The sequence below is a fragment of the Octopus bimaculoides genome, chromosome 11 (assembly GCF_046866305.1).
Source record: "Octopus bimaculoides isolate indiv1 chromosome 11, ASM4686630v1, whole genome shotgun sequence".
Classification (NCBI taxonomy): Eukaryota; Metazoa; Mollusca; class Cephalopoda; order Octopoda; family Octopodidae; genus Octopus; species Octopus bimaculoides.
This window is the reverse complement of record NC_142938.1, coordinates 2,574,882-2,592,381: the sequence shown is the minus strand read 5'-3', so window position 1 is coordinate 2,592,381 and position 17,500 is coordinate 2,574,882. Positions and strand designations below refer to the sequence as shown.

Here is a 17,500-nt window from a genome sequence, read left to right as displayed (position 1 = left end):
AAAATGCGAACAGTAGCGTTAGTGGCTCCCATGGGACAACCTCTGTTTCAATGCGTTCATGATGGCGAGAGTTAAAAGTTAGGATCTGTAACTGAGTGTGGAACTAATACCGCAAGGGAATTAATTCAACAAGCACCGGTTTACTGATGATCATACGATTCTCTTGACGAGAAAATCAAATATTCATATGTATGTGTGTGTATATATATATATATATATATATATATATATATATATATGAGGTGTGGTGATACGGGTATAGTTATTGCGTTTATTTTGTTTAACCCCAGGTCAGCCCTATGCGCAAAACTGTGATCTTCCTGTCTTTTCTTGACTGTATAATGCAATGAGTTTTTTTTCTTAAGAACATTTGAATGTGATATGAGAAAAACAAGTCTGCTATTTTGAGCAGATCAGTTGACCACATAGGTGCATCCCACAGAGGCTCGTGATTGTGGTGCTGACGTGTGGAGGTGGTTTGATGTGAAATATTTGTGACAGTGGTTACAGGAGTGGCGACGGTGGTGGAGCAGCGGCTGTGGTGCAGCCGTGGCGGTTAGTGATGAAACTGCTAATAGCAACGACAGCAGCACAAATATTTGCAGTTGCACTAGTTATGGTGGTGGTGGTGGTGGTGGTGGTGGCACGAAGAATGTTGTTGTTGTTTTGTTGTCATCTTCGTTGTTGTTGTTTTTTTGTTGTTGTTTAACTTTAGATTGGCCCTGATCAAGAAAACCCGTGATGAAACGTTGCATTCCAGCAAACTGAAATCTGAGCTGGCGGTGGAATGTGGACATTCTGGGAAATATTACCAATGGAATGTTGGTAAAATTATAAGTATTAATTGACTGTGAAATGTAGATGTATGGAAGTATTATCTAACTGTAGATTGTAGACATATTGTTAAATACTGTTCGCGAAATATGGCAATTTAAAATATTGCCTTATTGCGGATTGTGGACATGTGGGCATAGTGAAACATCGATTTCAAATAATGACTGAAGACCATCAATTTCGTAGGAGGTGGTAAGTCGATTGCATCTGCCCCAGCATTCAACTGGTACTTATTTTAACGACCCCGAAATAGCTGAATAGCAAAGTCGACCTCGGCTGAATTTGAACTCAGAACATATACCTGCTAACGATTCTTTCACGTCAACACCTTGATAAAGTGAAATGTCAACTGTGGAATATTGAGAGGTTTCTACATTTTGTCTGTGAAATCTGTACATTTAACAGATGTCACAACGAACTGTGTGTGTGTGTGTGTGTGTGTGTGTGTGTGTGTGTGTGTGTGTGTGTGTGTGTGTGTGTGTGTGTGTGTGTGAAGAGAGAGACAGAGAAGAAATATAAGTATATGCAAACTAAACGAAAGAGGCGAAAGAAAAGTACAGTTATGGTAGTAAGCCTCCTTTTCATCAGCTGTTAATTACAAACAAAATAATTTCGGCTCTTTAGCAAACAGGATCGCTCACCTCAGAGAAGCAGTCGACTAATAACGAATGTTATCAGGGAATTGTATGGTTGATATGGGACAACAAAAGAGGAATGGGACAAGATGGCAACACGCATGCAAAATTAAACGAAAAACTACGAAAATATACGAAATTACCAAAAATTAGGCATCAGAAATATTTCAGTCGGTTGAATTAAAAAGGATACACAAGATAATTAGCTCTTCGTCTAATTATTTTTGTTCTCTGTCTCCCTCTCTCTATTCTCTCTCTCTCTCTCTCTCTCTCTCTCTCTCACTATCTTTTTCTCTCTTTTTTCTTTTTCTACTCTCTCTCCACACACTTATACACACTCATGTACACTCGCATTATATTGATAGATGTGTTCACATACAAACATACACATATATATATATATATGTATGTATTTCCATCTCTCTCTCTCTCTTTCTCTCTCTCTCTCTCTCTCTCTCTCTCTCCTTCTCGGTCTCTCTATTTATCTATCTAACTATATAGATATATTTATGTGTGCGCGTGTGTGTGAGTATACATACATAAATAAAAACATATATACGCATATATTTATGTGAGTGTGTGTGCATGTGTGCGCGCAAGTGTGTATGTGTGTGCTATCTCCTACCACTTCCATTTTTCATCACCCTCAAAGAAATGTCAGAGAGAAGCGACGCCATATTTAACAAGTTGTCTTCAGGAAAGTAAGTCAGGCGAAGTTCGGATTTCACTCCTGCATAAACCCCGATCCCCTAATAACAGTTTACCAGTATAGAACTTGACACGGCACTGGTCAAAACTGGCCCCTAAATGTTTCCTCCAAGAATTTGACCTAATTTCGTCAAGTTTTTCTTTTGTAGAAAGACACGCGCACGCACGCACACACACACACACGGATCCATATATAGACGCACACGCGCGTGCACACACATACATATATACATGCAGAAATAGATACATACACACATACATACATACATACAGATAAATAGACAGACAGACTGATAGACAGACAGTCTGATAGATAGATAGATAGATAGATAGATAGATAGATAATGTGTGCATATGTATAATACATACACACACACATATGGCCACAGATTCACGTCTACACATACACACAGCGCTCATACACATTGACACCGAAACGCATAACGCCCCACCGCGCACGTCCACCCGCTATTTGATATCTGAAACAAATTGCCCTGACAGGGTATTTATGGGCCACATTCATGTTACTGGAGGGTTCAGGTTTAGAGTAAAGGTTAAGCTAACCGTGGTGGTATCGTTTAGGGACACAGGGCTAGGGGGGGGGGGATTAGGGCTGAGGTTAGAGTTACATTTAGGGATGAGTTTATGACTGTTTTTTAAACAGTTGCTAATGAATTCATTTGTTATTTGTGCGATGGTAGCGAGGCTGGCAGTGGTGGTGACGGTGGCGGCGGTGGTGGTGGTGGTGGTGGTGGTGGTGGTGGTGGTTCTGGTGGTGGTTGTGTTGAAGATAATGACAACGACGACGACAGCGGCGATGAATGCGATCTTGATGATGATGATGATGATGATGATGACGGTTGTGTGGATAGTGATGATTAATGGCAGTGGTGTTTGTGATGCTGCTGGTGGTGGTGATGATAATGGTGGTGGTGGTGGTGGTGGTGATGATAATAGTGGTGGTGATGGTGGTGGTGGTGATGATAATGGTGGTGGTGATGGTGGTGGTGGTGGTGATGGTGGTGGTTCTGGTGGTGGTCTTATTATAATATTCTAGCAAGGTCAGTAAAGAGGCAGAAATGGTGGAGCAACGGAAAAGACTTGTCATTCGTCACGTCCCTTTTCTGGTTTCAAATCACGGTACAAACGACTTCATCTTCTTCATTCCGGGGCTGATTGAATAATAAAGAAGCAGTTTAATTACAGAGGTTAATTTGTGACACTTGTAAAAGTCATTCTCTATCAAAACATCTACAGGTTTCCGTCGGTTTCCAGAACGAACGTTCCGATTGTTCGATCAAATGAACTACACCCTGCTTTGTGAATTTGCTTCTAAGTGGCTGAATATTCCACAGACACTTTCATAAATCCTGTCCACAGACACGTATATATCCTTAGCACCAATGGCGTGGCTGACTGCGATGGCCCCCTCAGTTTAACCCTTATCCCCAACCTGGGCCCCGATCCTATCAAGTTTATACAGCAGACCTCCAAAATGCTTCCCCCATAAAAGCGTCACCCGAGACGGAGCCCTCCCCCATCGGGCTGCTCTTCGGCTTAGCGTAGCTTTCGGGCAGAATCGGTGTGACATGGTGTTATGGTAAAGTCAGCACTTTGAATTTCAGGTATAAGCCACTTGGCAGACTTCCTCACAGTTTCCCTAAACCCAGTTTTATTTACAAGGACTAGGTCGGCTTACAGTTGCTGTCCCAGGATACCCGACAGTTGGATCGAACCAGGGATCTCATGATTACGAAGCGAATTTCTTAACCGCTTGTGTGTGTGTGTATATATATATATGTATGTATGTATATACATACACACTTACACACACATTCATACACACACACACATACACACAAGCTACTCAAAACTTTTTAGCAGAGTACATATTAAACTTTAACAACAAGAGGAATGTCAGTGACTTCGAAGTTTCGGCCTGCTAGACTATGAAGCTGAATGTGGTTAGATAGACATATATATGAATATATGCATTGCATACCAACACAGACGTTTGGAATACACCAAATACAATTCGAGAACAAAGAACATTTATAAATACATTATTTGTATACATAATTACACTCGTTTAACGAAGAATTTTTAAGGCCAAATACCAGAGTTTGAGAAAAACAGAGGAAGAGAGGAAGTAAACAGACGACATCAGTAAACGAAGGAATCTGTTTTGAAAGTTTCGTAGAATCTGAAATGAAGTTCTGTGTTTTGTCTTCCAACTGGAAGGATATTACACAATTGTGCTTCAGTTCAAACGGTGAAACTGACATGTCTGACAATGAGGCTGTGACGAAAATTGCTGACGTTATCAGACAATTTATGAATGAATTAGTTCGGCGGAGGCAACAGCATGACTGTGTGGTAAAGTAGTTTGTCCTTTAGCCGCATGGTTCTCGTTTCGATCTCAATGCGCGGATATTTGAGGAATTGCCTTTAACTATATAACCTCGGGTTCAATAATTCTTTGCGAAAACGTCGTATGTGTGTTTGCGTATTCGTGTGCACACGTGTGTGTGTATTTATATATAAAGATCCCGTTTCGGTCATGAATGACCATGGGGTTGCACCTAGAAAGTCCCCCCCCCCCCGAGGTAGAAGTCCGGGCAAGGTTGTTTATGGAAGACCAACAGTCGTCCATGAATACCGGTCTCCCTTCTCCACGTCACCAATGTTTTCCAAGGCAAAGGGGCCGATACAGCTTGGCACTTGTGACGTCGCAACTCATTTCTACAGCTGAGCGAACTGGAGCAACGTGAAATAAACTGTGTTGCTCAAGAACACAACACACTGCCCGGTCTGGGAGTTGAACTCACTACCTCATGATTGTGAGCCCGACGCTCTGAGCCCTGCATCTTCACTATATACACTATCTGTGAGCGCACGCGCGTGCGTTTATGTTTGTGCTGCAACCGCTTGAAGCCAGTGTTGGTTCGTTTACAGCCCGGTAACTTAGCCTGTCGGCAAAAGACACCAACTTGATAAGTACCAGACATTAAAAAAATGTAGATACAGGCGCCGATTTGCTTGACCAAACCGTTCAATGCTGTTCCCCAGTATGGTCATAGTCCGACAAGTGACACCAGTCAAAGATACGGCATGTTCCACAACAGTCAGCATCTACCCATGCCATGGTAACTCTGCATCACTCGACCGCCATATTATATTTCTATCATATCACCTTGACCCCACCAAGCGGAATGGTAGGGTATCAATATATTGGTTTCAAATTTTAACACTAGGTCACCAATCTCGGGGAAAAGGTAATTCGATTAGATCGATCCCAGCGTTCAACTGGTACTTGTTTTATCGACCCCGAAACGATGAAAGGCAAAGTCGACCTCAGCTGAATTTGAACTCAGAACGTAAAGACGGACGAAATGCCGCTAAGCCTTCTGTCCAACGTACTAACGATTCTGTCAGCTCGCCGCCTTGAGAGCGGGGTTGTTCGGATATTCGAAGAATGTAAGTGGATTCTCAGTCACTCTCGACGATGAATATTCAATTTGGGAACTTATCCTGTAAGCAGCTGAGTATCCCGCAGAACTTTGTACCCTTAACATAATTCCTAGAGCGAGACAACGTGACACTATGTCAAAAGGGTGGACACAATTTCCAGAGAGAGAAGAGCTATGGTGTTACTAGAGTTCTCAGTGCCGAAAAGGCAATTACATATGGAATAATTAACATTACAAACTAACAAGCATGATAGGTCATAGGAAATTTTGAGGCTCTTCACACCTGCCCCTTGTGGGTAACTATGTTGGACTTCTCTTGATACACATTTACAAAAAACTGAAAGAATGAGTGAGGAGAAAGAAGGAAGGAATGAGTTCAAAATTGGACATCATTACAAACACATACGCTGGTATATTAAATACATAAGCACTTTTGTAATTTTTCCGTCGATTAAATAATTAATGCACTCATTATTTGAGAACTAGTTCTTGTGCTTGTTCAACCACACATCCCTACCTCTCTCTCTCTCTCTCTAGGGAGGGAGAGAGAGAGAGAGAGAGAGAGAGAGAGAGAGAGAGAGAGAGAGAGAGAGAGAGAGAGAGGAGAGAGAGAGAGAGAGAGAGAGTATTAATTTGATATTTCTTTTATTTCGCGTTCGCTACACACGTTTCTGCAATCGATAGTCAATAATCAATAATGGCAAACCAAATTATAAACGCGATTTACAAAGAGCTTTCGATAATATTCGGCGCATTCAGCATCGCCGCAGACATTTTGTAAATCGTCCCTAGCGCATGCATTCCCTATATATATATATATATATATATATATATATATATATGCATATATTTGAAGACTCATACTTGTCGTTGATTTCTCGAAATGGAGAGTAGATAGACAGCCGACAACTGATGAAGGGTCGTTCTTTGTATTCTCTGCGTTACTTGTCTTGTTTTCCATTTTTTCTATCGTTATTTGCGTATTTAACTCAGTTGTTTTCGTATTTCATGTTGTTTACTGTTGGTGACGTCCTGTACCCATATATGCATATATATATATATATATATATATATATATATATATATATATATAATGTGGGAGAATATACAAAAAATAACAACAGACGAGGACAGGTGGTGTAAATAACAAAAGTATATATTAGTATGACGCTCGGGAATACGGAAAGTCTTTGACGTTTCGAGCTACGCTCTTCAACAGAAAGAATACGGAGACAAGGAGAAAAACACGGAGAAAAAAAATTGAATAGTGTTCAGTCAACGGTCAATCATAATAATGGCCGATCATAACAATGACTGACCGGAAGTTAGAAATTCTTATTTCAGGAGAGCTAAGAAAGGGGGAGATAACGAACGGTGATATAATATAGAATGGGACAAGAACGCAAAACATCCAGATAGACGATACAAAGAAATCACGGACATGTTATTCGGAGTTTTCCTTCTTCAGTCGAGATCCAGATTATCCTTGCAATTTCGGTTGCTTATTCTCATATATATATATACATGTGTGTGTGTGTGTGTGTGTGTGTGTGTGTGTGTGTGTGTGTGTGTGTGTGTGTGTGTGTGTGTGTGTTTGTGTGTGCGTGCATTTGCACACATGTTATAGTGAGCAGACGAGACAGACAGAGGAAGCCAGATGTGCATGTTGCGTGTCCATTCACATTAGTAAATATAATGTACAATGCTGCACCTACATGTTCGTCTATGTTCGTGAGTGAGTGAATGAATGAGTGAGTAAATGAGTGAGTAAAAGTGAATGAGTGAGTGAATGAGTGAATGAGTGTGCGCGCCTTTGTGAGTTTGTGTGCACGTGTGTGCGGGCGTTAGTGACTTATATAAAGAACAAAAGCGGCTGCAGAGCTAAAGCAGTGACTTTGTACAGAGGGAACACAATGAAAGTATTCTCTACTACGTATGTAAACCACGGCGCCCCTCCTCTCTATCTCTCCCCGCCCTCTTCCTTCTCCTCCATCTCCCTATCCCCCCATCCTCTCTCTCTAGGGCTATATATGTGTACGTCCGTATATATGTATGTGTGTTTAGGAGGGGGGTGTATAGATTCCCCCACCCCACCCACAGCAAACCCATGCACACATACGACCATACATTGATGTAGAGAAGGTAATGAATGACTGCCTCTAATATAATATTAGTAACCTCTTTTTTTTTTTACGAGAGGAACTGGTCCCCCAAACTCGCCATTACGCATGCAGAAAAAAAAATTTAAAACAAAGTAATAAATAAATAAAATTTTTTAACCCCCCCACCGTCACTCACTATTACACAAGCTATTCCCCTCCCTACACCGCCATCTTCATACACCAACATCAGCAATATTTACACATACATACGTATATATATAGGAAGCGTGTGTATATATATGTATATATATGTGTGTGTGTGTGTGTGTGTGTGTGTGTGTGTGTGTGTGTGTGTGTGTGTGTGTGTGTGTGTACGTACAAGTGGGTGGCTGTATGAGTGTATAGAAATACAAAGAGACAGAAAAAGTTTGTTGAAGCCGGTTATTGTGATCACTTTGGCACAAAGATTTTTTTTTTCAGAATAATAATTGGTTGATCATATTATCCGTAATTATTAGGGGCGGTGCTCCTACCATATGAACATTTATGCATGTGTGTGTATATATATATATATATATATATATATATATATATATATATATATATATAATGTCTTTATTACATGGGTTTGAATGTGCGTTCATAAATAACTACTGCCTTATATAAACATTCATACACACAGAGTGTCTGAATATAGTATCAGTGGGAGCCACGTGGTATGGTATGCTGTAATAGAGTTCACTGTCTTAGGTTTCTACGTTCTAATTCCGTGGCAGGGTAAAACACGCGCTGTTGTAGAACAGTAGAAACTACAGACAATGAATGCAGAAGACAGCTCTATGGTGTGTGTGTGTGTGTGTGTGTAACAGCACGATATCACAAATATTTGTAGTTTGTTTAACGACCGCAATATTCTCTCAACACACCTCGGCGAGATGGCAGAATCGATAGAACGCAGGGCAAAATGCTTCGCAGCATTTCGTCCATTTTTACGCCAGGGTTCAAATTCGGCAGGAGTCGACTTAGCCTTTCGGGGTCGATAAAATAGGCACCAGTCGAACACCTGGGTCCACGTAATAGATTTACCCCAACTCCGAAATTGCTGGCCTCGTACCAAAATGTGAAACCAACTTTGGGCGAACTGGTTTACTCGTTTGTGTTGCAGTTTTTATTTCAACTTTCTCCGTTCTAGTTTCAAATCCCACTGAGATCTACTTTGGTTTTCATTCTTTTGATGTCGATAAATATATTAATTACCAGTCAAATTCTGAGATTTGTCTTCCCCGCCCCGGCTCTCTCTCCGAATAGGCCACGACGAAGGGGCCAATATAGGGGCTTTCACATCGTAACTCCTCTGATCCTTTTACCACCATTCTGTGGACCCGTTAAAAAAGAAACGTCACCCATTCAAGGACTTACGAACATAAATACGTGTGTGTTTGTATGTTGGGAGTTTGATGCTGGAAATAGAAATGGGCGATGGGGGGAGAATTGTACGTAAGAGTATTGTAGTTTAAGAGAAACAAGGGCAGTTGTACGTAGCGGACTGTTATGTGTATATGTACGAGTGTGATGTATGTTAAATGGGTTGAGGGTTAAGGGCAATGTGTATTGAGGAACTGTGTGATGTATGGATGCATGGCAGAGTGTTTGTAAGTGGGTCGTCGGCAGTGAATGTTGAGGAGTATACAATATGTATAAGTGTGTGAGACAAGGGCAGTAGATGTAGGGTGTTACAGGATGTGTGAAAGGGTGTGGTGTGTGGCAGAAAACAATGGGACTGAATGAGGACAATATAATGTGTGTGCGTGTGTGTATGTGTGTGATGTATAGTAGTGAGACAATGGTAATGAATGTAGGGGACTCTATTATGTGCTTGAGGTTAAGGGCACCATGTGTAGACGGCTTTTGAGTAAATGTGCAGCGTATGGGCAAGGGCCGCATGTGAAAAGCATAATGTGTGTGTGTACGTGTGTGTGTGTGTGTGTGTGCGGCGTTGTGTGGAAGTGGGACGAGGGGCAGTGTGTGTGTATAAGGCAAAGAATGTGTGGAATCTACAATTCTCGGGAAATGTCCACCTGGAGATTTAAGGATTTCAGTTGAGGATTGGGGATTTGAGAAGATTTCAGCCGGGAGGGGGGCAGGTTTGTGGGGATTCCAGAGGAGAATTGACTTTTGTGTCGAAATAATTCTTGTATCATTTTTTTTTTTTTTTTTTTTTTTTATTTACCAGATTTACTTTCGTTGTTGTTGATTTTTAGCTTGGTAGAGAGGAAAGGGTCGAAATGGTGGAATGGTAAAGGGGAAAATGCAATAAATAAATAAATAAAAAGAAAGAAAAAAAGATTAAAAACATTTTGGTCTGAAATGAAGATCGGAAAGGGTCAAGTTGTTTGTGTGTGAGTAAAGGGTTGATTAAGGAAGATAAATTTATTTGCATAAGTTTGCTGTCCCCGAAAGGTCAATAAGAGGATGTATAATTCGATGAAAGTTTAGCACAAGGACAGCAATATTTTTTAGGGACAGTGATAATCGATCACATCAACCTTAGTATTTGACTGGTACTTTATTTTATCGGCGCCGAAAGGATGAAAGGTAAAGTCGACCTCTGAGAGAATTGAACTCACAGAGTCAGAAGAAATGCCGCTAAGCACTTCGTCTGACACGCTAACGATTCTGCCGACCCGTCACCTTTAAGGTAATGTCTAACGAAATTAAACTGACTCATGGCCCCTTCGTCATATCAGATTGAGTGCCCCCCCCCCCATCCTAGATAACTTAAACAAATTATCGGCTGTTACTGCACGGGTTATATATAAATTATTCAGTGAAGAACTTTATGATTTTGGTGAGAGTTTATACAGCGCGTGGGGGACAGAAGAAATGTGAGGACTCAGAACTGAAGAAGTTGGATTTGATTTGATGCCAGTTAATGTTACATTTATGGCAAGTTGAGTTTGCGATGCAAATTCGACGAAAATCGATTGATTTGCACCAGTTAACTTGCTACACATAATGTTTTGTATTAATGATTTGAGCCATTGACAGTAACCTTGAAAAAAAAATGGGTTCTGCTACATACTACATGAAAGCGAAGATTATGGCTGAGACCCAACGAATGTGGACAGAACATTTTTAGCTTTTTCTCTTTTTTAATTTTCCTTTTTAATTCGTTATATTATTGCTATTATTGATATTATTACAAAGGTGGCTAGCTGAGAGAAACGTTAGCAGCGCCGGACAAAACGCTTACCGGCATTTCGTCCGTCTTTACGTTCTGAGTTCAAATTCCGCCGGGGTCGACTTTGCATTTCATCCTTTTGGGGGCGATAAATGAAGTACCAGTTGAACACTGGGATCGATATAATCGACTGACCACCTCCCCTAAATTTCAGGCTTCGTACCTATTGTAGAAAGGATTATAACTATTATTGATATTATTACAAAGGTGACTAACTGACAGGAACGTTAGCAACGCCGAACGAAATGCTTACCGGCATTTCGTCCGTCTTTACGTTCTGAGTTCAAATTCTGCCGAAGTCGACTTTGCCTTTCGTTCTGTTGGAATCGATAAAATAAGTACCGGTCAAGTACTAGAGCTGTTGTTATTAACTGCCTCCCCATCAAAAACTACTGGCCTTGTGCCAAAATTTTTTTTTAATTATTATTTTGCGTATTCCCTCTGTGACGATGGCTGATTATCCACAAGAAAAGATGACCTGGGGCCAACACATTGAGGGCAGAGGAAGAGAGACGGTAGTGTAATGTAAAATTCGCCAAGTTAGATAAACACTTAAAAAATTATAATTATTAAGACACATCAATTAAGAATTAACCGTTCGTTGCATAAATTTATGTTTTATAAGAATAATTTAAGCACACACACATACAAGCACGTGTGTATGTGTGTGTGTGTGTTTGTGTGTGAATATATTTGTAAATTGTGCAGAGTTGAAGAGCAGCAAAATACTTTGAGGCCTATTTCTGTTTTAGTCAGGATTAAGGGTGATGTGGTGGCCTTTTGTGGTCAACTTGGCCTTTTGTCTTTCTGGGGCAGAAGATTGGCCAATAACATAAGGACTAATTAAGAATTGAAGGTTGATATGATCCAGTCACCCCTAGCCCCGAATTATGACCTTTTCCCCAAATTACGCAGGAAATGTGAAATTGATGTTGGAAAAGTAAAAGCAATGTAGAAGCGTGTATATATATATATATATATATATATATATATATATATATTAGGATTCAGGTGAATCAGGCACTTAAATGGTAAGGCACCGGATCGAGTCAAAGTTAAAATGCATACACAGCAACTAAAGACGGATACCAAAGTTGGTACCGAAGTACAAGGCAGAAAAATATTCAGGTCATGTATACGATTAATTGAACCCAACTGAGGATGTTACCAGCGTTTTGGGCAAATCCAGAAACGCACGTTGTATTAAATATACGGTCCATAATACACATGGGAACATGAGAGGAGCAGGTTCCGAGAGAAGTGAATCATAAATAAAAAAATGACAAACGATGGATTTGTGTCAATTCGTGTGTGTGTGTTTGTTTCGGCCAGCTTAGCCATCGTTGGACAATGGTTTAGTTAGCCGTAACTTCGGAGTCACTTTCAATAATATTGTTGTATAAGAATATATATATATATTTATATATATATTTATATATATATATATATATGTATGTATGTATACATATACATATATGTATGCATGTATATACACACACACAGCAGTGTTCTTTAAAGTGACAAAAGTTGAAAAATAACAATGACAATGAAATGGAAAGGGATGCATAAAAGAAACAAACAAACAAAGCAAAGCAAAGCAAAGAAGAGGGGTCAGTTATATTCGGTTGACTTACCGTCGAAGAGACCAATGTGTTGTTTTGTATGACCACGGTTGAGTGAGTTTTCCCGTCCTCATTCTCCGTACTCCCTTCTTCCACCGTGGCCAGTTTACCTGCCTGTCGGCTGTTGCTAATGTTGTCCACCTTGGCGTTGGCATGGTGCACTTGGAGGCGACCTGTTGACACAGAGGAATTGACACCACTACTGCTACTACTACTACTGATAGTGGTGCTACTACTGCTGCCCCCTACACCACCGCTCTTGCTGCTGCCGGAACTTACATACTTCGAAGTTACATTGTAGCTTCCAGCGGTGGTCACCGGCTTCCGGATGGGAAACTCCACGTTATCATAGGATCCTGCATCCATGCAGACCGATGTTGTTGTAATTGCAATTCTAGTGGTACTTCTTGTAGCTGTTGTTGCTGTTGTTGTTGTTCTTCTTGCTGTTAAGAACGACGGCGACGAGTTTGATGCTGATGCTGATGATGATATCGGCGCTGTTGATAATGATGATGATGATGTTTGTTATCGTTGATGCTGTGGTCGATGAGTAAATATCCCTCGGGCACAGCGTGGGTCGCGCCTCTGTTTCTACAATGCTCTCGTCTTCTTCAAATATATGTATGTATACAAATAAATGCGTGGATATATAATATCCTATACTACAAAGTGAAATGTATGATATGTATATTATATATGTATATATATATATGTGTGTGTGTGTGTGTGTGTGTGTGTATCTTCCTTTTATCACGGTTTTTTTCTCTCTTATAAGATATGTGTATGTATATATAACTATATAAAAATACGTGTATAAGCTATACAAATGTAAAGAAAATGTGACTGATAGCTTGTCTGTATTATATTTGAATATGTATATATATATTTACTTATATGTGTGTGATTGCATGTGTATAACTATATATACATATAGGTGATATATGTGTGTGTATTTGTTTGTATATATATATATATGTGTGTATATATGTATATATTTATATAGTTGTAGAAGAGGCACAAACTGTCAGCAGACGAGAAAGCAGAGCGTGTACATCCAAAGTTTTGATTTTTAGCTCCAACGGAGCTTGTTGAAGAAGTCCGTGGCAAGCAACAAACAGATGCTGCCTGCTACAGAATGCGCCAAAAACTCTTGTAGCAGATGAGCGGCGGGTTGGTGGTGACTGCGACGGTAGTGGTAGTAGTAGTAGTGGTGGTGGTGGTGGTGGTGGACGATGGAGGAGGTTGGCGGTGGTTGTAGGCAGAGGAGAAGGCTGAGTAAGGGATGTTACGTGGTTGTAGGAAAGATTAAAACAGAAGGATGAAGAATTTGAAAGTTTAATGGCAGAGACGGAGGGGGTTAAAAAGTTAGGAAACCTATGTGTGTGTGTGTGTGTGTGTGTGTGTGTGTGTGTATAAACAATGTGAATGTTTGTGTGTGAGGAGAGACAGGAAAAGAGATATGCAGAGAAAGAGAGAGAGAGAGAGAGAGAGGATGGAGAGAATATGAGGAGTGGAAAGAGGAGGTGAACAGGGAAAGGAACTTGAAGAACGAGACAGCTTTTGATAGACAGACAGCCAGACAGAGAGATGATTAGAGAGAGATACATATAGAGACATGCGCGCGCACACACACGCTCACACCCACGCACGCGTGCACACATACACACACGTACGTACAAACACGAATATGTAAATTATATATACGCGTATGCGCTTACGTCTATCTTTCGCTCTTTATCTCTCTTCCCCCTCTGTCTCTTTACTCTTCCTCTCTCTCTTTATTCTCTCTGTCTCCCTACTCTCTCTCTCTCTCTCTCTCTCATTTTATATATTCTTTTATTCCTTTAGTCTGAGTGGTTTGACTGCGGCCAAGCTGGAGCACCGCCTTCAACAAATCGGCCCCAGGACTTATTCTTTGTAAGCCTAACACATATTATATCGGTAACTTTTGCCGAACTGCTAAGTTACGGGGACGTAAACACACCAACATCGTTTGTCAAGCGATGTGGTCGGGGGACAAACACAAAGACAAAGACACACACACACACACACACACACACACACACACACATATATATATATATATATATATATATATATATATATATGCACGATGGGCTTCTTTCAGTTTCCGTCTACCAAATCCACTCGCAAGGCTTTGGTCGGCCCGAGGCTATGGTAGAAGATACTTACCCAAGATGCCACACAGTCGAACTAAACCCGGAACCATGTGGTTGGTAAGCAAGCTTTTTACCACACAGCCACGCCTATATTCTTTTATTCTTTTACTTGTTTCAGTCATTTGACTGCGACCATGCTGGAGCACTGCCTTTAGTCGAATAAATTGACCCCAGGACATATTCTTTGTAAGTCTAGTACTTATTCTATCGGTCTCATCTGCCGAAACAGACCTGAGTGTATCAGGAAAATATAAATTTGTTGCCACTCTTTAGATTCCTTAGGCTCATTCTATTCATTTTTTCTTTGTCATTTTTATAAATATTCAAATCCTTACTGACCAAAACCGTTTTGTAACATTTTTTCTTTATGTAAAAGCAAACTTGACTCGACTATAACTGTGCAGGTGATTTCTAATAAGGGTGAAACAATTTTATAGTTATCTCCCTTGTCTGCTAATAGGGTGCACGTCTACCTAGTCGTTTTCATGCGATTATCTTCCTTTTCTTTCAGAGATTATCTCCTACTTTCAGGCTGCAAAATCGTGGTGCGTATTATACATGAACTTTCATGGTGTATACACGCGCACACAAATATAACTATGTATCTATCTATCTACCTATCTATCTATCTATAACTATATATTTATCTATGTATGTATATATATATATATATATATATATATATATATATATATATATATATATATATATATATATATATATATATATTATGCATATACATATATTGCATATCCCTTACACCGAGGGAGGTTAAGCAAACACAACTTATACCGACTATATTTAGGAAACCAAAAACAAGCTTACACAGCAACGTGAAACCTCCACCTCATCCCACGATTAACACTCCCTACACACATGCACACACACATATAATATGTACATACATACATATATATATATATATATATATATATATATATATATATATATACATACATAGACACACATATCTTACATACACTTTTGTACAGACTTTTTTCAAATTCATTCGCCCTACGCTATCTCATTGCAATGTTTGAGGGTCGATATGGGGGTAAACAAGTTCATATTCTTGCCTTCCTTTAATACAGCTGCATTTCAAATGGAATGATAATTACATTGTAAAGGGGCCATTAACCACATATCTAAATAAGAAAAGAAGTAGGTTTGATCATTTTTCTGTTAACAACATCGGTAGTAAACGACTATCAGCTTAAATACAATGACTGAAAAAAAATAAGACTGAGTAGAGGCGAGCTGACATTGGGCCGAGCTGGCATTGCGCCGAGCTGGCATTGAGCCGAGCAGACACTGAGCCGAGCAGACATTGAGCCGAGCAGACATTGAGCCGAGTTGACACTGAGCCGAGGTGACATTGAGCCGAGTTGACACTGAGCCGAGGTGACATTGAGCCGAACAAGTAAAATAGATAACTCCGTCTTTATCCACACTTTTGCTTAATTTGCTACCAAAAGTATCTCTGTACTGAACTCAACCCCTCTTTTATTCTGTATAACTGAAAGTCTACATTATCTCGTACGTACATCTTGTTTTTGAACAGTTTAAATTGAGCGAGATCGTAACTTCGTATTTCTCGTTTGCTCGTCAAGTTTTATACAAATAAGGCTTGACCACAAGGATTTATAACAAAGAATGATCGAGATGGAATTGAGAGAAAAATTGTAAACAGATGAAGTAGAAGACTAAGGCTTTGGGCAAGGCACTTTCACTGAGAAGAAACTGCTTCTCTGAATAAGAGTTTCTCTTAGGACTGTAGGCGCTACTCCCAGTATAACTTTAACATCTCTCGTATTTCCGATGTTTCATGCTGACTCAAATTGGTGATCAAACATTCTTATTCCAAGGAAGCGTACGCCATATGAATGTACAGATGAGGAGGATAAAATTCAAAATATGCCAACGATTTCACCCCGGCATCCGTTTTCCAGCCATTTGTGCAGTATATGCCCTCTGTGTCATAGTTAGACATCCGTTGTCAGTTACACAGAACTAATGTCCATTGTTGTCATACCGGACCTCAAACAATACATCCTACATTTCACATTATGTATATCATAATCCTATTTATATATTCTTCCTCCACGTAACACCACATAAATTCCACGGAATAAATTCTTTATCCTATGTAATACTTCTTAAATCCCATATGACATCTTTAAGTATGTTGTGTCTGGGGAGAGTCATATTGTCTTAATACTTTATTATCTAACACACTCACCGGTTCGATTTCCACTCGTTATTCGGAGTGAGAAAAAGCAAAGCTGACCACGACGGGATTTGAACTCGGAGCATAAATAATCGGAAGAAATACCGCAAAGCATATTTGTCCGACGCTCTAGCGACTCTACCAGCTCGCCGCTGTCCTTGTGAAGAATTTGGGTCGGTCGTGTACGCTTTTCTAGATTCACAGGAACAACGGCTGCGAGAACCGTGAGCTACGACCACCCGAGTGAGTGGTGTGTGTCATGTAATGCATACAGTCTTTTACGCGTTTCAGTCAGCTGACTGCGGCCATGCTGGAGCACTGCCTTTAGTCGAACAAATCGATCCAATGACGTATTCTTTGTAAGCCTACTACTTATTCTATCGGTCTCTTTTGCCGAACCGCTATGTTTCGGGGACATAAACACACCAACATCGGTTGTCAAGCGATGGTGGGGAGACAAACACAGACAGAAAGACATACA

The 17,500-nt window shown here is 40.2% G+C and overlaps 1 protein-coding gene across 1 annotated transcript in view; it reads right to left on the bottom strand.

Annotated features, from left to right (window-relative positions):
• The window catches only part of LOC106884065 (uncharacterized), a 64,273-nt gene extending 50,511 nt beyond the window's left edge, over window positions 1-13,762 (bottom strand). The window contains exon 1 of the mRNA XM_014935280.3: window positions 12,625-13,762. Within this exon, the coding sequence (XP_014790766.1) occupies window positions 12,625-12,978 (354 nt within the window). The 5' untranslated portion in view covers window positions 12,979-13,762. The remainder of the gene's footprint in view (window positions 1-12,624) is intronic.
• Window positions 13,763-17,500: the final 3,738 nt, after the last annotated feature.